At 40.5% G+C, this 19,705-nt stretch overlaps 3 protein-coding genes across 3 annotated transcripts; 1 reads left to right on the forward strand and 2 right to left on the reverse strand.

Moving 5' to 3' along the window:
* Positions 1 to 114: 114 nt before the first annotated feature.
* On the reverse strand, positions 115 to 2,938 carry zte38 (zebrafish testis-expressed 38). The gene is made up of 9 exons (XM_056293828.1): positions 2,906 to 2,938; positions 2,553 to 2,697; positions 2,376 to 2,439; positions 2,170 to 2,206; positions 2,031 to 2,051; positions 1,698 to 1,724; positions 1,502 to 1,569; positions 881 to 1,029; positions 115 to 468 (listed from the first exon to the last, which is right to left on the reverse strand). The coding sequence occupies exons 1-9, from the start codon at positions 2,936 to 2,938 to the stop codon at positions 185 to 187; spliced, it is 828 nt and encodes a 275-aa protein (XP_056149803.1). The 3' UTR covers positions 115 to 184.
* A 1,030-nt stretch (positions 2,939 to 3,968) lies between these two features.
* prdx1 (peroxiredoxin 1) lies at positions 3,969 to 7,451 on the reverse strand. Its single transcript, XM_056292488.1, has 6 exons — positions 7,308 to 7,451; positions 6,333 to 6,445; positions 5,962 to 6,115; positions 5,734 to 5,856; positions 5,319 to 5,449; positions 3,969 to 4,473 (listed from the first exon to the last, which is right to left on the reverse strand). Exons 2-6 carry the CDS (start codon positions 6,436 to 6,438, stop codon positions 4,388 to 4,390), a joined length of 600 nt encoding a protein of 199 aa, XP_056148463.1. The 5' UTR covers positions 6,439 to 6,445; positions 7,308 to 7,451; the 3' UTR covers positions 3,969 to 4,387.
* A 4,033-nt stretch (positions 7,452 to 11,484) lies between these two features.
* Positions 11,485 to 18,878, forward strand: LOC130124197 (histone-binding protein N1/N2-like). Its single transcript, XM_056293650.1, has 13 exons — positions 11,485 to 11,548; positions 11,751 to 11,857; positions 12,102 to 12,182; positions 12,490 to 12,599; positions 12,734 to 13,009; positions 13,131 to 13,228; positions 13,341 to 13,417; positions 13,534 to 13,607; positions 13,798 to 13,986; positions 16,466 to 16,638; positions 17,031 to 17,099; positions 18,111 to 18,203; positions 18,441 to 18,878. Exons 2-13 carry the CDS (start codon positions 11,757 to 11,759, stop codon positions 18,597 to 18,599), a joined length of 1,500 nt encoding a protein of 499 aa, XP_056149625.1. The 5' UTR covers positions 11,485 to 11,548; positions 11,751 to 11,756; the 3' UTR covers positions 18,600 to 18,878.
* The last annotated feature ends 827 nt before the right edge of the window (positions 18,879 to 19,705 follow it).

Consider the following 19,705-nt stretch of genomic DNA (forward strand, 5'->3'; position numbering starts at 1 on the left):
AAAATTTAATTGATTCAACTTTTTTGCACATTTATTTTTTATTTATTTGGACTACAGTGTTCCCAGGTTTACTTACCATCCTCAGATGGAAAGTTGTCATCACCATCAGGATGCTGTTAACACAGAGATGCAGATAACAATAAATCAACAGACTGCCCATCAGTAATCACATCTCTGTTCGACATCATGACAAGAACAACAGTCCTTTGTTTGTTTGTTTGGAACGTACCTGGATTCTGGCTATCTGTGGGAGGACACTTTGAGACTCCACAGAGCCTGGCTCACTCTTACTCTGGCAGTTCGCCCGGAGCTTCTCCGATCTGCCTTTTTCTATTGCCACACATACTCTCACGTTGTTGAAGGGGGTCTGTACCTCACCAACTTTTAAGTACACTGCCATTCCCTCAAACCACAGTTGATCACATGTGCCTTCCTTGAAGCCTGGTGGTTCATAATCTGCAGGGGTGACTTGGCAACATGAAATGTTTAAGTTATGCAACACTTAGAGCAGACGCTTATGTAGTGAAGTGAAAAATATCCAACACACATGACATTTTAAAGATATTTTGACATTTAGCCAACATCTTAATCCATCTCTGATGATGAGAACAACAGTAGAATATGCTTGTATTCATAGATTACAAAAAAATACAATCAACTGCAAGAGTTGAGGTCAGAGCCATAGTGCCCTGTTACCGAAGCTGTGATCATACTGAGAGTTAAGAGGTTGATGACAATGTTTCAAAGCAACTAGAGTGAGAAGGGGAAAGTGGAAATGATGGGTCTGGAAAAGGTTCTTGAAGATTTACTTTCACTATCTTTAGCTAACATAAATACTCTCATTTTGTTCTGTGAAGATGTGATCTGGTATATTCCTTACTGTCATCATAATAGTAGAGCCTCATACTGAGGCAGACATCATTGGGCAGTGTTCCCAGGTTCTCTGTGAGCAAGAAGAGCTTCCTGATCAAAAGCACAGAGGCCTTTTTGGTGTCCTCCATTGTCACCTGCAGCTTTGTGTTCTTATTCCTATGGTTAAGGCTCATAGAGATTAAACAATCACCAGTGAAGCCATTAAAATAAAATTAAGAAGAAATTTGGCAGGACAAGTTTTGACTCAGGATGTATTTTACACAGGAACCATTATACTTTAAGCTTCTTGCTTCTATAAAGGTTTGTGGAAATCAGAGCCCTATCAACAACCCTTAACTATGATGCTTAGTCACTTTATCTGAAGAAAAGGATACACATGCATGAAAATACATGAAAATTATACTCCAGTAATATGTGTTTTTTATGTGGTTATTCAGTGAAAATTAAGAAATGGCTGCACTACTGTGTGCCTTTCATTTTGTCAACAACTGTTCTTGAAACAGCTTCGCTGTCGAAATGTCTTCCTGGTTATAGCACCAAACCATAAAAAAAAAAAAAATATTTTCCCTATTCTGTTCACCTGTCAAGTGACTCATGTAACAGTTTGTCAGCTATGTAGCACATTCACCTGAGTATGTCCATCTCTGGTCCCTGCTCAGTATATCTGAATTTGAAAATGTACGATTCAATAATGCGCTGTAAAGAGATAGGAAGAGATATTAATGTATTTTAATAAAGATTAAAGATAAACATAAAAATCCTAAAGTGCATTTCAGTTTTTCCTCAATATATCTGATTTTCCAGTTTTTTATGAGAGAACTTACATCCAGATGATCTGGATTGGTGTGGACCTGTATTGCAAAAACACACATAACTTAGTAAAGAAGGGTCAATCTTTTGACACCAAAGGACATTTTGCATAAAAAATGTGAAGAAATATACTGAAATAAATGAACACATCTCAAAAACATGATCACTGTTATCAGCAGAGAAGCAAACAAGCCAAGAGCAGCCCAAAACCAATATATTAGCAGGTAACCTGAGAGAGAGAAAACTGTCAACAGAATTTACGATCATGATTCCATAATTTATTGTTGATTCTGTACATTATTAGTGCAGTAAATATAAAGGTTGCTGTTTTGATGTCATTTACTCACCCCAATGAACACAATATGAAGCTGTTACAAGACAAACAACAATGAGAAATAGTGAAGGTAGTAGCAATAGTAAAACTCCCTATTTAAACTTAATGGCAATGTGAATTTTAACAAGGTTCTCAGGGTTATGTTAACTTACATATCGCCTCTCCAGCGCATCAAAACAGCCCATCATCCTGAACAAAAATTAATTTAAGGGGTCCAAAACACAAGGTTGATCATGGTGGATATTAACATCTGCATTATCTCCCACTATGGTCAATAACCAGCGATGATAGTGTTGTTAACCTCCACTAAAATGTTTTTTGTGTTTAATTTTAGTCAATGGTGGTTAGTCAGCCTTACCATTTTACAATTTTGTCGGCACCTGGCGAGCTGCCGTCGTCTCGTAAAACTTTGATGCATAAATCTGTTCAATCGGCACAGAATAAAGAGCTGAAATCGAGCACTGCATTTATATATATATATATAATTTCACAAAATCCCATCCTCTTTACACGGTTAACGTCGTCTTTAATTAACCTTCTATGTATCGAGATTTGTAGGCATTCTCCGGGAAGATTCCCCTCAGGTAGGTGATGGAGGAGACAGCGAGAGACATCATCCTTTTGACGAAGACGAAGGACTGCTTCTCGGTCTTAAACTCGTCCGGGAATAGGCCAGTCCACTTAAAGAATAACATTTAAATGAAGCACATTGGTATTTGGGGGAGAAAGCTCGTTAAATCAATTTTATGTGACTTATCATAGGGCACAAGATGGCGCAATTTGACTGGATTACCCAGTCCTGACAAGCCCAGTCTAAAGGCACTAATTTTTTTTAGAGCACCCACTTGTAGACGTGGTACCATCAGCCAAACATTAATAATTTCATACCTCGGCTATTCCCTTTTTGTTCTTGCTGTACATCGTCCCAGCTGCCATTTTCTTCTTCTCCGCAGTTAAGCTACCTAGTTAGCTCGGTAAGCAAGCTAATAACTGGTATTTGGATTGAAAGGGGAATATTTCAAGTTAATTTCAACAAAAGCGTTGATAAAGATTGGCCAATACCAGAGTTAATTCGGCGTCAACTAAATATTTGGAAACTATTAGCTCTGTTAATCCATTTCAAATGTAAAAAGGTTAGCCAACCTGCGAAGTGGGGATCACACAAATTGAAACGGAGATAATTCCCGCTAAAAACACAATGACGTAATGATGATGATGATGGTTGTCATGAATTTGTATGCAAGTATTTTCGTATAATTATAAACGAAATTAGGATTTGATTGATAATACTAATCATTTTGACCGCCGTCCAACTTTGACACTATATGACAAATGTGTGAAGTATAAAAGCGGCTGCACTCTTTCACTGTGCGTCCTAAAGTGGCTGATAACTGCGATTTTAGCTATGAAACGACATTCAGCAAGCCCAGACGTTTACTTTGAAATAGAAGAGCTGTTAAAATAGTGAAAAGCAGGCTATCATGTGAACTAAAAGTAGCTTTTCATTATACAAATTCGATGCAAAATCGCTCTTTAGCCAGTTAAAATAAGGCGTTCAGTAAATGGGATTAGAAAATATTGATGTCCCAATTGAGGAAATTAATATGAAAGCCTACTGCCTACCATTAAAGAATTAAAACATTCGGAGTAATGATCATTTTGGTGAAATTCCCATACATCCATAGCATTCTACATAATCACAAATGCACCTCCCATGTAAATCCCTGTATTGCTAACCAAGAACTTGGATCACATAGCATCTAACGACATTTCAAGCAAAAACGCTTGTGATAGTAGAAAAGCTCATAATGTGGCCCTGAGTACTCAGTTGAGCACCTGATGCCATGGCAGGTTATGCCATGTTTGCTTGCCAGGGTTAGGGATTGATTCCCACTGGGGTGGTCTCGTCGGTAGTGTGATGTGGCCATTTACAAAGCGCTTGAGAAATGCAGTCAGTCAAATGACAGTGCATGTTTTTATTTAGATGAAATAGCATTTGAGTTGAGCACTATTTAAAAAAAAAAGTTAAAATAGAGCAATGTGTTAACATTGTTGCTATGAAAATGCTGTTTTACAATTCAGCCATTGTTAGATGGTCATTTTCATTTTACATTAGCAAGTAAAAAAAGAAAAGAACAGACAGATATTTAGTTCTGACAAACACATAGCTTAAACAAAACTATACAGCAATATATGTTGGTCACAATGTACACTATCCAAATCCACAAAACATAGGAGATGTTGGCCCAAACTTGTTTCCTAGGCTCCTCTTCCTCAGGCACCATGGTCAGTTGACTGTCTTCAATATTGTTCTCTGGAAATTTAAATCTGGATTCAGTCTACAGTAAACTGCAGACTCTGGTTGTGGCTTTATTGTTGCTTGGAGAAAAAGTCTTTACTCTTCTGGACGTCAGGCTTGATTGTGTCACTTCCTGGTTTCCAGCCGGCGGGGCAGACTGAAAAGAAACCTCAAGTGAGTCCAGACCCAGTAGATAAGGCCTTCACTAGTTAGAACCACATAAACCTGATTTGCCTAGGGTTAAGATTTGGCTTGGTCTTGCAAACTGGTTCAGAACCTCAGATTTGCCATCATTTCTAAGCCCCTTTTCAACAGAAATGCATTACATTTAAGAAAAAGAATTATTTTCCTTTAAAAATTTGCATATTATGCAGGTTGATTTGTTAATGAACATCAGCTGCTAGGAAGCCCAAGATCCCACTGAGAATATGCATGTTTCCAAGTCTTCAAAAACTATAAAAAGGTAACACCCTGCCCTAATTTCAATATGTAACCACATGTAGACTTTAACTTCCTCCTATCTCCCTCCCCTAAAAAAAAACAAACAAAAAAAACAGTTAAGACCTGACACTGATAAGAAACACCCTTTGAACCTGAGAGATATAACTGGGCTTTTGACCTGCCCAACAGATATGCTTAACTAGTCTCTGTACCATAGCTTTTAACCATCTTGCAACCAATTGTGTAATAGTAGGGTGGTTGTTCCAAGACTTTCTACCCCAGTAGGAAGCCATTGAGGCCAAGTAGAAGGTGCAAAAGGTTGGAAGGCATTAGTTTTGGAGACAGTATGGCATATTAGGAGGGCTTAATTATATAAATTCTGACAAGTCAAAAGATGATTTTTGGCCTGTGGAGACTCATGAGAAACAGACGTGTGTTTTGATAAATTCTTGCATAACCAAAAGGTAGAGAATAATCAAGTAAGGCTAATGATTAGCTGTTTGGTACATTTCAAGTTGTGCCACTGTACAGGGATATCAGAGGATTGCAGCAGTAGCCTACCTTCTCCATGCTTGTCGGTAAACTGAAAGGCTTGGACCAAACGCAAGGTCTCTTCAACGGAGCGTCCGACTGGGAGGTCATTGATGGTGATCTGCCTCAGTATGCCCTTATCGTCAATAATAAACAGCCCTCTGAAATCAAAGCAAATGAGTGGTTTATTTACCTGCCTCCAGTCCAAAAAAAAGATCACCATCAGTAGCTGATTCTTGTAATCTTAAGCAAGGGTAATAGGGAAAATGCATGGCCTTTACGTTTCTCCCAAATCTGTCGGGGGGGGGGGGTACCTTTCATAAATTTTAGCAAATCCAGTGATATCTAGAGGCAGCTGCAACAGACATGGAAACATAATGATAAAGGGTGGGGGAGGCATGCCAAGCAGATTAAGGACATCACATCTCCATACTGTCAACCCCACCTGTAGGCGATGCCCTCATCCTCTTTCAGGACCCCATAGTCTGTGGAGATGGAGCGTCGTGTGTCCGCTACCAGGGGGATCTTCATTGAACCCAGACCCCCCTGCTTACGAGGTGTGTTGGTCCTGTAATGGCAAACACACGTAGTGTAACAAAACTATTGACACTGTTACAGAGCACATTGAATGTGGGATTACGTGTGCTTTTGATATGCCGAGGCCCCCCAGTACCATGCAAAATGAGAGAAGTGCGAGTCCACAGAGGCGGCAATGACCTCACAGCCAATCTTCCTGAATTGGTCAGCAGCTTCGCTGAAGGCAATGATCTCAGTTGGACACACAAAAGTGAAGTCCAGAGGATAGAAGAAAAAAACCACATACTTCCCTGCACCGGGGAACAGAAAGTGAAAATGAGAAGAGACACACAAGTACTAACGTAACAGTTACACTCTGCTCTATAGTGCGTATTCATTTAAAAGTACTCCTATAGCAGTGATTTTACAATGCAGAAAAGCCTGATTTAAGTGTTTTTCAACACACACACACACACACACACACACACACACACACACACACACACACACACACACACACACACACACCTCTGTAGCTGGAGAGCTTCAGGTCCTTGAACTGTCCGTCTGGCATCACTGCTTTGGCTGTGAAGTCCGGGGCCAGCTTTCCAATCTGAGCCTTTCCTGCAGCCATTTTCTCTCTGACAATGGAGAGAAAGCGTTATCTCTCTCGCGCACGACCTTATACTAGCGTCGTCATTGCACAGAACGTCGTGTTAATCATAATTCATGTACAATATGTGCGTTTTGGGTTTTTGTTTTTTTTTAGACATGTTGAACTTGAGCCGATCCTACTCGGCCGGCTATTAGCGATCCAATGCCAAAGATTTCTTTAATACAAGCTAACACGCACAGAACCCGCATAACCATTCCACTTCGTCTTTCTAGCGAAACCCGCAGGTGTTTACACAGACTACAAAAGAAGTCCATCGTTATTCCTTAAATTATTCGCACCACGCAAAAACCGGTTATACCTACATTACAAGCAGGACATGCGTCCGAGTTCGGGAGAAACACTGGTAGGTGGAAGGTAAACGCACTTTGGAATTTTATTGATTCATCGACAAAATAAAAAAAAAATAAAATCTTGACATTTCCAGTCACAAACAATCGCGATTTCTCACCATGTCCAGCCCTTTACTTAAACTACTTTAAGACGTATTATCGTTGCTCTCGTCGGTATGATAGACTTGGAAAATCCGAGTAGAGAAGTGAAACTTTTCCTTAAGTGAGTACATCTATCTGACATAACACCCTAGCGCGAAAGGTTATCTCTGATCAAATCCTCGAGAGGAGGCTCCTTATGCCTTCTGGGGGGAAAAGAGGACATGCTGAACCGTCACACAGCCAAAAACTCAAATGAAGTTAACGACCACCAACTACACTGGAAAGAGAAAGCTAAGCCCAAAACATTCAGTGTTATACAAAAAATCAAACACACACAAAATCGCTTGAAGGGAAAAACAAACGTAGTTTGTGTATAAGGGAAGACTGCATACGAACCTGATTGAATAAGTTCTCGGCGGCACAACCGTAAAGAGCGGAGTACGAAGTGGAGTACGAAGCGTAGTTGGGGGCTGCTTGAACGTTTATATACGCCGCTCACTTCTCGCGATAACACAACCTGTTATTTGGCCGCAACCCCCTTAAATCAGACGTTACCACCCGGCCTAACTGCTACGTTCAACAGACCCAAGACTAAGCATGACTTTGCAAATTCCTCCTCCGGTATCCTGAAACTTTTCATAGTTCTGAAATCACGATGAATAAGAACGTAAGGTGTCACATGTGTAGGGTTTTACTTTGTGTCATATTGCAAAGTTTTTTTGTTCGCACATTAAATAGGACCCCAAACTCTTATGATTGACAAAACTCAATACAAAACACAAGTCCAGCATCAACAGAATAGATTTAAAGCTCATGGTAGGATTCTTGGTGATGAATTATTTCCAGCCTGCAGAGAGCTGTCCAAAAATCCAAGCTCTCAACCATACAGGAATCAGAGTCACAAGGTTTCATCATATGACTCAAGCTCTTAAAGAGTGCGAGGCAAACGAAATAGCATGTTGCTGTTATTTATTTTTTTTTAAAAAGTATTCTCTCCATGTGAAACTTACATTTTGAAGCTGCCCTGTTGCTACAACTGGTGTGTTCAACCAACTGCAGAACAGCTCCAGTGGAGTGTTTACAGCAGGGAGAAAACTCCATGTTGATAGCACTTAAATGGTAGTTGGTGATGGAAAGGAGAATGTTACTCATTCATTTTGCTGCCCAGTGTTTTGGTTTGTTTTTTTAAGCTTCCCTGGGAATTCAAACCATTGACAACTCAGAAACCACCATGAAATTGCCACCATATACAACGCACGCTTTGTTGTTGAAATATCCCATTATGAGATTTATTGAATTTCACATATCAAAGCCACATTCGGGCTTCCTGTACTTCTTTGCGTGGTGGCATGTATTGCACTTTTTAACAACAAGGCTTAAATTTGATTTGATTATGTGATCATCACTGCACAGTCTGTAGTTGAGATGAAATCCCAACTCTTTACTGAAACAAGACAGCCATAGCCAGTGATCCGTGTTTATGTCAATGCAACATTATGGTATGAAATGACACGACAATATTTTGTAAAGGAAGTGACTCGTTATACAGAGGGATTTCCTGTTGTACAAACAGATACAGTACCGCATAATTCTACCAGCAGTATCATTAGAGCTGAAACTTGAATAGATTAAATTAGAATTTGACAATTTACAAACCCGAAAAAAATTAACGTTTTTATTTCATTACTTGAAATGTCAGCATAAATATATAGAGCAAATACTCAGATACGTTAAACTGTTTCTATACATTCTGTGCACTGTTATTAATAATTTGATGAGACCATGACATTTTGAAAGTACTGTATTCTTCAGAAATGCCTTGGTTTAATGGACGCTTGCAGTTGTTGGGATTGTCTGTGCTATTGCAGTGTGGATCCTGTTCTGAGTCATACTGAGCAGTTTTTAAATGTCATTTCATGGGGTATGCTGGTTAGAATCAAATTTCCCTTTTCAATGATGGCCTGTGATAGGCTTATATTGTTATCACTGTTTATTTTTACTGTTCTGTTTTGCCAACTTGAAATGTAGTTAAAAGGTTTAGACGGTGTGCCTTTGGCTTTACTGGAAGGTCCCTTAAACACCATGTCATTCCTTGTTTTATCTGCAGGGTGGTGGACTGTTGCATCATTGCATGATTTTTCAGTACTTTTCGGTGTCATTTCCTCCTCATGCATTCCTTACCGCTGCTATATTTACATAATGACTGGGCTGAAAGAAATTCACCCTTGCTATTTGTACTGAAAAGGGGCTTGCACTTGCCAATTAAATATAACTCAGATACATATGCTCTCTGTTAAGACTCTGGAATACGCACACTCATTACAGCGTCCAAGAATGGGTTATTGTGCAAGGAGACAGCCAAAGTTGTTTGCAAGTAAGGAAGCATCGCTCAGTTGAGGAAAATCTGAAAAGGAAATGGATGCTGAGATGTCGAAAATATGTTTCCATGCACAGGCAATTTATACAACATGACATACGTCAAAAAATGTCACTGAAATTTCTTCTTATTTTATTTTTTTTGCTGTCTCAACCAGTCAAGTGTGCTATGTTAAGCTTGTTAGCTAGTAGACTAAGATGCAAACTAAGATGCAAATACCAGATGTGTGATCACACAAAAAATCTGTAAAGAAAGCTCTTGAAATACTAAAACATGACCAGGATCATCCGAATCATCTGAAGTGTAACAGTCTATTGTATGTTGGCGAACTTGTGTAATGAACACTGAGCTGTAGGCTATGTGGTAAAATGCATTAATGAAGTTTGATTAGCAAACATGTGCAGGGAACCTGATCTTATGTTGGTGCTCTATGATCTAGAGTATACTTAGTTTTTATTCCCTTCAGCCTCTGGAACCAAGACAAACAAACAGAGGCTGTTGTCTTCCTAAACAGCTTGTCACTTCCACCTCGCACCGCTGGAACAAAGTGATGTCTTTGCATGTTGTTGCCATGGCCACCGTCTGAAGGGCCACATAAGAGGGGGGGCCGCACAATAACCTGCATTTAGAGGCACAGCGGTGGGCCGGCGATCAAACGTTGCTCTGTTTTCATTTTTCAATTCACAAAATGCCCATAATTAGCACATCTGCTCCGCCACGACTTCCAAGGCGATCGGATGTTTGAAGGGCACACCTGTATATCGTCCGGCCTCTTGTCTGTAAAAATCTGAAAGATTTGTTAGATACCTGCAAGACGTTTAGCTGTTAAGAGTAATTCGTTTACCTTCTATGAGTGAGCACACAGATTAGAGGTTTTGAGGTGAAGGCGTAGTGATAAATTATTACCTGTTGCCTTTCTCTGTGACTACTCATCCTGGTTATTTTCACACACGCTGGACAGCTTAGTAAAACAAAGGTAGAACAGGATATTGCGGCGTCTCGCATACGTAGATTTCAGTGAGAAAAGAGTGATATGAAGGCGACACACCACTGACAACCATTTCTAAGAGAAGGTGAGTGTAATTGTCTCAGTGTGAGCTTGATTAGATGCTGAGCCCAGGCTTGTCTCGACAGGGTAATAATGGTACACTCAGGAAGAAGGACTAAAACAGGGGTAATAACAATCACTGTCCCCTCACAGCAGGAAATGGCAGCAGGCCTCGCACAAACACACATGACACGCCTCCTCATCTCATCTCTCTCTCTCTCTCTCTCTCTCTCTCTCTCTCTCTCTCTCTCTCTCTCTCTCTCTCTCTCTCTCTCTCTCTATATATATATATATATACTATATCGTGCACAAACACATGTACACCTCTTCATCTATTGCTTTCTTTCACTCTATCACTCTATCAATCAATATCCCTTGCACACACACGTACACATAATTCTATCTCTCTCTTTCTCTCTATCTAGATCAATTAATCAATAAATAAACAAACTGTATATATCTAGTCCATTATAAGCCAATTTCTTCCTTTATTGTTTATAGTATTTTAACCAATAGTAGTGCAATTTTGCGATAGTAGAAATGCATTGCTACTATTAAAAAAAAGCCGGCTACTTACCAGTTTGGTTGGATCAATTCCCAGTCACGTGCGAGGAAAGGAAAGGCGTAACCTTTGGGATATTTTTAACTGATAAAAAGCTGTTTGCTCTACATGCGGTTGGAAGTAGTTTGGATGATGACACCTAGATTGTTTAAATTGGTATGTGATATGATAATGGAGTTGAGATTCATCAGATTGATTCATCAGTTTATAACAATTATTTTGTTTCCTGCACCCAAAGTTGAAATTCGTTTTATTTTGAAATACAGCCAAGATAAAAAAAAAACAAAAAACTGCACGTTACAATACCTTGAACATTTAGCTCCCTCTTTTCAAATCAAAGCTGGTATTTCGGCTTTGTATTGTTCATTCTACCAATATAATTACCCTAATAATTAAAATAAAATAAACTTTAAAAAATAATAAATAAATAAATAAATAAATAAATAAATAAATAAAACCGGTCCTTTTTCTGGTACTGTACCTTTAAAGCCTTCTCCCGCGCTGTTGGCCTCACCCGGAAATGTAGCGGAAGTCTTGGCACATTTCGCGCCAGATTGAAACAGACTGCATGTGAGCGGTGGATTGGGGGAGAGTGGTTCAGCGCAGTTGCAGAATTTTAACATTTCGCCGCGTTTATTTGCACGTTGGAGGTATTTAACATTAGTTATTATTTAGTGCGCTGCACTGATTATTTTGGGAAATATCCTTTACACTGTTATGTACTCGGTCTTATTGTGCGCATTTTAACGTTACATTCCTTTAAAAGTACATGTCGAGGCTCGTGTAGGCGTTATCTTGCAGCCTGAATATTTGGTCTTTTTAACAGTCGATTCACAATTTCTTTTCGTTCAGTTTGACATGGAAGAGGTGAACAAGCTAATCGGCAGTGGCAAGAGGCACCTCGTCATGGGGAACGCCGTTGAAGCCGTCAATGTCCTGCAGGAGGCCTGTGGCGTGCTGTGAGTTTTGAAACCAAATAGACTGGCCGACACATCAGAAAACTAATCTACTATTCACTTGCCATATCAAACAGTTAGTGCTAGCTGTTGTAGTCGAAGTTAGTTTTTTTTTAAAGCTGAAACATTTTTCCCCCACATGCATGAAAAGTGCTGACGTCGTTAGGTCTGCTTTATTTCAAGCGAGAGAAAAAATGGGAGTTGCTGATAAATGTGCCTTATTTGTTAAATTCCCTTTATACTTTAGAGCCAAAACGTTTGGCGAAACAGCGGATGAATGTGGAGAGGCGGCGTTCTTGTATGGCAAAGCTCTGCTGGAGCTGGCAAGGTGAGCATGTATTCAAAATATTTTGCCACTCCAGAGAAATATTGCTTTCAGTCAGTGGTTCTCAGTCAGGTCCTCAGGAACCCCCAATACTGAAGGGTTTCTATTCTGCCAGGTGTTCCAGCCACCTAGTCAGGGTGAATGTAATAAACAAGCTGGAAAAAATAGAAAACCGGCAGCACTGGGGGGTGTCCTGAAGACTGAATGGAGAACCACCTGTGAGCACCATGTGGATGTCGCTTGCAGATTTGTGTTTGACAATACAAGTTTTTGGAAATAATGTAAATCTAACAGTAAAATGTCATTGGAGGATGGAGAACACGGTTCTGGGGAATGCTCTGGAAGGTGTGCCAGAGGAGGACACGGAAGAGGAAGAGAAATCCCAAGACTCCAGCATTGAGAGCCCAGATAATATGGATGGTGAGAGAACCATTTGGAGACAAACGATGCATGTGACATTGGACTTTACTGCCAGGCTTGGGTTTAATCACTTAGAGGGCTGTGTATCACTAGTTTTATTTAATTTATTTCAAATCTTACACTGCTTTGAACAGAGAAGACCAGGGATGAACTGAGGGTTCAAGTATATGATGCCATGGCAGAGAAGAAAACCGAAAACCCAGAAAAGGCAGGAGGAAAGGATGGGGATGCAGAAAACAACAAGGAAACTGTAGATGGACAAAAAGACACAGATAAAAAAGAGGGCGATGAGAACGAAGGAACAAATGGCCATGCTAACAGCACCAACACTACTGAAGGTGAAGAGAAAGAAAATGAGGAGGGCTCTAAACATGAAGGGGAATCAACAGATGAGCCAGAAGATGCAAATGGTGAGCATTCAACGTCCTGACTCTGATCATGTTAAAGGCATATTTAGATTGCCTTGGAATATGGTCTAGTTCACATGAAATGCCAGGACTGTAATTTGACTCATCTTTTCTAATGGGTAAGGAGAAGAAGAAGAAGAAGGAGAGGAGGAGGGGCACGATGATTCAGAGATCGAGGGTGATGCAGAAGGACAAGGTGAAGGAGATGGAACTGCTGTTAAGGTACTTGACCAATCAAGTCCAGTGTTCAGAAAAATTATAAGTGGATCTGTTGGGTAATTTCAAAGTCCCTCCATTTTCAAGTTTATTTTGACTTTTATTTAATCTTCTTCAGGATTGTGATGATGAGGAAGTGGGTAACCTGCAGTTGGCCTGGGAAATGTTCGAAATAGCTAAAATGATCTACAGAAGGTAAAAAACTTGTATTGGTAATGTGTTCACTGTAAGGCGCTAACATTTTAGTAAGTGTACAAGGATCAGTAGTTCACACAACCTGAACTGAGTCTTTTTTTTTCTTTCCTCCAAAGGAAGGAGACTAGGGAAGACCAACTCATGGCAGCACAAGCTCACCTGAAACTGGGAGAAGTTTCCTCAGAATCAGGTATTAGACATTTTGTCTGAGATGTCTGCAGTAATACAAGATTTTGATGGATGAAATACACATAAATTTATGAGTGGATTGTGGTCTTCGTTTACAATTTGTATGATCGTTTTGAAATCAGTTATCGATAATAAGCTTTTTCTTTTTTTTTTTTAAGTGTCATTTTTGTCTGTGTGCTGACTTCTACCAGGAAACTACACTCAGGCTGTGGAAGACTTTCAGGAGTGCCTTAACTTGCAGCTAAAACACTTGGCCCCCGATAACCGTCTCCTTGCTGAGACTCACTACCAACTGGGCCTGACCTGCGGTTTCCTCTGCAAACACACCCAGGCTATCGAGCACCTCAAGAGCTCGATCTCGGTCATTAAGAGCAGGCTAGGTAAGCAGGCAAATGAAAGTGATATTAACAACATGGCACGCTTGTTTCTCTTGTTCTTTAGAAGGTGTGTGTGTGTGTGTGTGTGTGTGTGTGTGTGTGTGTGTGTGTGTATTTTTAAAATTAGGGATCCCCATGTCAAAATGTAAGACTGCTGCCTTGCTAATTTGGCTAACATGCAAATAGCCAATTTTACAACATAATGTTTGACATTGAGGGGCTTGGGGCGTGATGTATCGGGTGTGATGTAAAATTGCCGCAGTGATCACAAGGAACACTCATATGCTGAAAGTAACAGCCGATTAAAGAGAAGGGAAGTCTTCCCCTATCAGAGAGCACCAATATGAAACATATTAAAATCAAGCATAACCAAGAGAGGTTGTAGGTAGCTCAGGTGAATCGGCCGTACTAAATTGTCCCTTGTGTGTGTGTGTGTGTGTGTGTGTGTGTGTGTGTGTGTGTGTGTTGGCCCTGTGATGGCCTGGGAGCCTGTCCAGGGTGTTTCCCTGCCTGCCACCCAATGACTGCTGGGATAGGCTCCAGCATCCCCGTGACCCTGACAGCAGGATAAGCGGTTTGCATAATGGATGGATGTTTGACATTGTGTGAATTGCTGGTTGTCAAGTTTTGACATGGATGTGATCCATAGTTTTGTAATTAAAAAAAATCAGCTTTGAAAATTGATTGCCAAAGCTTTTTCCACAGCTCTTGTCTGTTTATTTTGGTTTGAGGAACAATGGGCAAACCAGTCAAAGGCTTTGTTGCCGCATCGTCTTTTGCTCTCTCGATAGATGAATGGACAGATAGATAGATGGAAAAATGAGCAATGGGCAAACCAATGAAAGGCTTTGTTGCCGCATTGACTTTTGCACTCTCTCTAAATAGATGGCTGGATGGTGTGGGGGCTACAGATCACCCAAAGTGTCTTGTCTAGTGTTTGTGTCATGAGTTCAAATTGGAAGCTTCATGACAAATATTATACTTTAAAGCAAAGAGCAAGATCAAACAACACTAACATCACATTACAGCAAAAGTACTAAATTGATTTTGCATATGGAACACCTTTCAAGGCAGTTACAAAGTGCTGTACACAAATAAAATAGCAAAATTTATAAATACAAAACGGACAGACACGATACTACACAACAAAGTACATGCTAAAAAGTTGGAACTTACTTTAAAAGCTTTTTAAACCTTGAAACAGACACAACAAGTATGTGCAGTCTCTGGATTTCCACCTAGTCCTGTTCAGGGACCTTATTGGAGTATAAGGGCACAGTAACTGAAGTATTGATTGGTGTTAATCTGTGCGGGGCCTTCATAAGTTGTTAAAAGACTTTTGAATTCAGGGGCGTCCGGGTAGCATAGCAGTCTATTTTGGAAGAGGGAGGTAATTGGCCGGATGCAATTGGGGAGGAAAAACCGGGGGGGGGGGCTTTTGAATTTAAATCTGCTCTCCACTGAAAGCCAGTGCAAAGGAGCCAGAATTGGTGTAATTTGAGCTCGCTGCAGAGAATTTGTCAGAGCCTTGCAGCAACGTTTTGAATTGGCTGAAGCTGAAACAGAATAGCAGCTGAGGCATTACAGTAGTCAAGCCTTGAAGAAAGAAATGCATGAATTGCTTATTCAAGGTCTTTGAAAGAGAGCAATTCCTTAATCTTAAAAATGTTTCTTAACTTAAATAAAAAAAAGTGATTGCTCAAAAACGACACCTATTTATTTTTAGGTGGGCTTGGCATTTACAAATGGACTGATGTGCTTTTTAATTCCATCAGAAAACTGCTCTGGGCCAATGTTTAGGATTTCAGTTTTAGCTACATTATTGGTTATTCTTTGACCCATTAACACAAAGGCTTGCGATCTACCGACTTCATTCGTATGCTCTCCAATATTGTCCAAATAAGACTAGCAACAGTAAACTATTTTATATTGTGGGTCATCACAATATCAACTTAATGTATTTATGCCACTGATAGATAACTGATGTTTCATAATGTGGTGGACTCAGCAGAGATTGGAGGAACAGGTGAGGGACCATTTGAGCCATGATCTTGCAGTTTGCTGTCAAGGGAAATGTTAATGGCAAAAGGGTAAAGTGAAGAAGAGAGAATATAATCCATTACATATTCAGTTGCACTGTAGTAATGCCTGAAAACCAGATTCTTTTTTTTTTCCCGTTTGTGCCAAAGACAAAACATTGTCTTTGGCACAAACGAATGTATGTTTGTGCATACAAATAAAATGCAGTTATTAATCATAATCTTAACTCAAAGAAGCCCTGTGATGGCCTGGCGGCCTGTCCAGGGTGTCTCCCTGCCTGAAACATATCTGTCAAACGTTGTGTGCAGATGAACTGATTCAACCTTCCTTGATTTTCTTACCTGGATTATTGAGCATGTATCAAAGACAGTGGTCTTGGTGCTGGTAACTTTTTTCAAAGTGTAATTAAACATGGTCTGCTTTTTTCTCCCCTTTCTCGCAGTAAAACTGAAGGAGGTGATTGACAAGGCCGAGGGACCAGACTCTGTACCAGACGAGAGGAAGGAGATGGAGGAACTTGAGGTTCTGTTGCCGGAGATTGAGGAGAAAGTGGAAGATGCCACAGAGAGCTTGAAAACTGCTAACACTGACGCTGAGACCATGAAGGACGCTCTCGTGAGTAGGGGGGTGGGTGGGTAATATCTTCAAAGGCTAGATTTAAGAATCATAGTAATATTTGACGTTTGGGGCTGGGCGATTATCAGAGAAAACATCACAATACTGATAGGGAATTTTATACAATATCAATTTTAATTAAGACATCTGCTTACATGTACAAAAGTGTCTTTAAGAACTCAAACTGAGGTTCATGATATTTAACTGTAAAGTGTATCAAACCAAAACTAGCTTTTAAATACTCCCTCAAATATTCCAGATGTAATTTTGTGAGAAAATTTATAGACCTTATCATCAGACACAAATTAGTGTATCAACATGTGACAATAACCCATGTTCATTACTTGTACAAAACCATGGCTTTAATTAGTTTTTTTTTTCAATTTCCCCAGGATGGTGGTTCCACGTCCTCGGCATTCCCTGCTTCTAGTGCTCAAAATGGCAAAGTTCCTAATTCTGTGGTAAGTCTCCTGCATGGAGATATATTCAGAGAAAAAGGTACACATACTGATGGGACAACGTCATAATACAGATAAGCTAGTGGTGAATGCTTTTTTTTTTTTCTTCCCCCAAACCAGTGGAAGAATATTTGCTATTTGTCTATATCCTTTTGGCCCTCACCACCACTATCTCAACAGCATAGTCACTGGAATGACAGCCCAGTCAAAGATTTTTGGGGAAAATTTACTAATGCCCGGCCAACAAACTCCTCCATGGAATCAAAGCCATAATATATTTTTTTTTAAATTTCCCCTTTTTCTCCCCAATTGTATCCGGCCAATTACCCCACTCTTCCGAGTCGTCCCGGTCGCTGCTCCACCCCCTCTGCCGATCCGGGGAGGGCTGCAGACTACCACATGCCTCCTCTGATACATATGGAGTTGCCAGCCGCTTCTTTTCACCTGACAGTGAGGAGTTTTGCCAGGGGGACATAGTGCGTGGGAGGATCAGGTGCCCCAACCAACCAGAGGAGGCGCTGGTGCAGCGACCAGGATGCATACCCACATTCGGCTTCCCACCCGCAGCCACGGCCAATTGTGCCTGTAGGACACCTGACCAAGCCGGAGGTAACACGGGGATTCGAACCGGCGATCCCCGTGTTGGTAGGCAATGGACTAGATCGCCATGCTACCCGGACGCTCAAGACCATAGCATTTGACTATCTGTCTTGGGCTGCACAGCAATGGAAAACTACAGTATGCGAATATTGCCCATGTTTAAAAATCTGAAACCATATGGTTGGCAAGTCATTTAACTGCCATAATCTAATGATATGAAAATTAAAGTCATTAAGACATGTACTTCAATCTGTAGATCAACAAAACAAATGTGACCAATCTTGGCCCTGAATAAATGTTAATTTTTATCTGTAATTAACATATGTCGCTACATTTTTGAAGCAACTAAGTAGTAGCTGATTGTTTTTGGTAAATGTTCTTTTTGAATACTGATGTCCTGGTTTTGTTAAACAGAATGCTGTAAATTCAACCAATGCAATCAATCCTGCCAATGGAAATGCCCCCTCTGCTCCAGTCTCTGACATCTCACACCTGGTCAGAAAGAAGGTGAGAGGGAAAACTTATTCATAGCTGGCCAAAGATGAGTGCCAGCTGCTTTTAAGAAGACAAGCCGTGATTATTTGATCTATAATAGTCTAATCCAAGTGTACATTTGGCACTATGCAAATTCTAAGGACACAACTCTAGGCTGAAAAGTGACACTGTACAAATATGTCTAGTGTAGCTATCTCTACATCGACCAACCTAACGACCTCGTCCAAATAATCCTCTTTTGTATTTAAGAGGAAGCCAGAGGACAGTCCAGTGATTGAGGGTGTAGCCAAGAAGGTGAAGCAGGAAGAGCCCCAAACCAAAGGAGGTCAAGGGTCTCATACTAATGAAGTTCACAAGACCAATGGAGATGCAGCTGCACACACCAACAAAATGGAGGTGGAGCGGTAAATAAACCTACATTCTGCTGGCTGGTAACGGGCTTACCCTACAAACATTGGAGCCCCAGCTGCAAAACTTTTCCCCTCTGTATTTCTTCCTGTTTGAGTTTTGAATTCGCCTCATGCGTATTCTAACATCAAATTGAGTTTTCCTCATCAATGGGTGACTAAACTGAATGTACTATTCTCTTTAGCATATCCCATCATGCATTACTGTTTATGTAAAATAATGAAAGTGGCTTCTGACTTTGAATAGACACTAATTGCAGGGAGAAAACGGTATTACGCTTCGTTCGAAGTTGGTTATAAAGTCATCAATCAGCATTTGAATGTCAAACTTACAGGATTTTATATCCTGCTACATTATAGTATAACCAAGCTGCCACTTTGAAATGGCCTTAATTCATCCCCATCATACTATTGTAACTTCTTTTTTTTTTTTACAGCCAGTGAAGTGGGATTACTTCCCAGTCTCCTCCACCTAATACACCAGAACACTCACGCCGTTTATGAACTTTGGCAGTTTTAAATGTTCTTTTGTACACATTTTCTATATGTAATAAACTTTGGCAATTATAAATGTTCTTACGTACATGTTTTCCATATGTATTATGTAAAAGTTCAATAAAGTATTGTATAACATTGTTTTGTTCTTGTACCATAAGGTTGGTGTTGACCAAGCTCTACCTCATCTGACAATTAATTCCTACTTGTCCAACTTCATGGTTTAGGCAAACATGAGTGCCATTTTATTTTGGGGTTAGTTTGTCGTCCCCCCCCCCTTTTTTTTTTCTCCCCGGTTGTATCTGGCCAATTACCCTACTCTTCTGAACCGTCCCGGTCACTGCTCCAACCCCTCTGCCGAACCGGGGAGGGCTGTAGACTACCATGTCTCCTCCAATACATGTGAAGTCACCAGCTGCTTCTTTTCACCTGACAGTGAGGAGTTTTGCCAGGGGGACATAGCATGTGGGAGGATCACGCTATTCCCCCTAGTTCCCCCTCCTCCCCAAACAGGTGCCCCGACCGACCCGAGGAGGTGCTAGTGTAGCGACCAGGGGACACATCCACATCCGGCTTCCCACCCACAGACACGGGCCGATTGTGTCTGTAGGA

Source organism: Lampris incognitus, chromosome 14, assembly GCF_029633865.1.
Source record: "Lampris incognitus isolate fLamInc1 chromosome 14, fLamInc1.hap2, whole genome shotgun sequence".
Taxonomy (NCBI): Eukaryota; Metazoa; Chordata; class Actinopteri; order Lampriformes; family Lampridae; genus Lampris; species Lampris incognitus.

Coding starts and splice junctions, on each gene's coding strand:
- zte38 (XM_056293828.1), bottom strand. CDS start 2,938: ATGTACAGCAAGAACAAAAAGGGAATAGCCGAG. Junction 2,698..2,905: donor ACAAAAAGGGAATAGCCGAG/GTATGAAATTAT, acceptor TTATTCTTTAAG/TGGACTGGCCTATTCCCGGA. Junction 1,570..1,697: donor CCAATCCAGATCATCTGGAT/GTAAGTTCTCTC, acceptor ATCTCTTTACAG/CGCATTATTGAATCGTACAT.
- prdx1 (XM_056292488.1), bottom strand. CDS start 6,438: ATGGCTGCAGGAAAGGCTCAGATTGGAAAGCTGGCCCCGGACTTCACA. Junction 5,857..5,961: donor CACTTCTCTCATTTTGCATG/GTACTGGGGGGC, acceptor TTGCCATTACAG/GACCAACACACCTCGTAAGC. Junction 5,450..5,733: donor GATGAGGGCATCGCCTACAG/GTGGGGTTGACA, acceptor CTTTGATTTCAG/AGGGCTGTTTATTATTGACG.
- LOC130124197 (XM_056293650.1), top strand. CDS start 11,757: ATGGAAGAGGTGAACAAGCTAATCGGCAGTGGCAAGAGGCACCTCGTC. Junction 13,418..13,533: donor GCTAAAATGATCTACAGAAG/GTAAAAAACTTG, acceptor TTTCCTCCAAAG/GAAGGAGACTAGGGAAGACC. Junction 17,100..18,110: donor GCAAAGTTCCTAATTCTGTG/GTAAGTCTCCTG, acceptor TTTGTTAAACAG/AATGCTGTAAATTCAACCAA.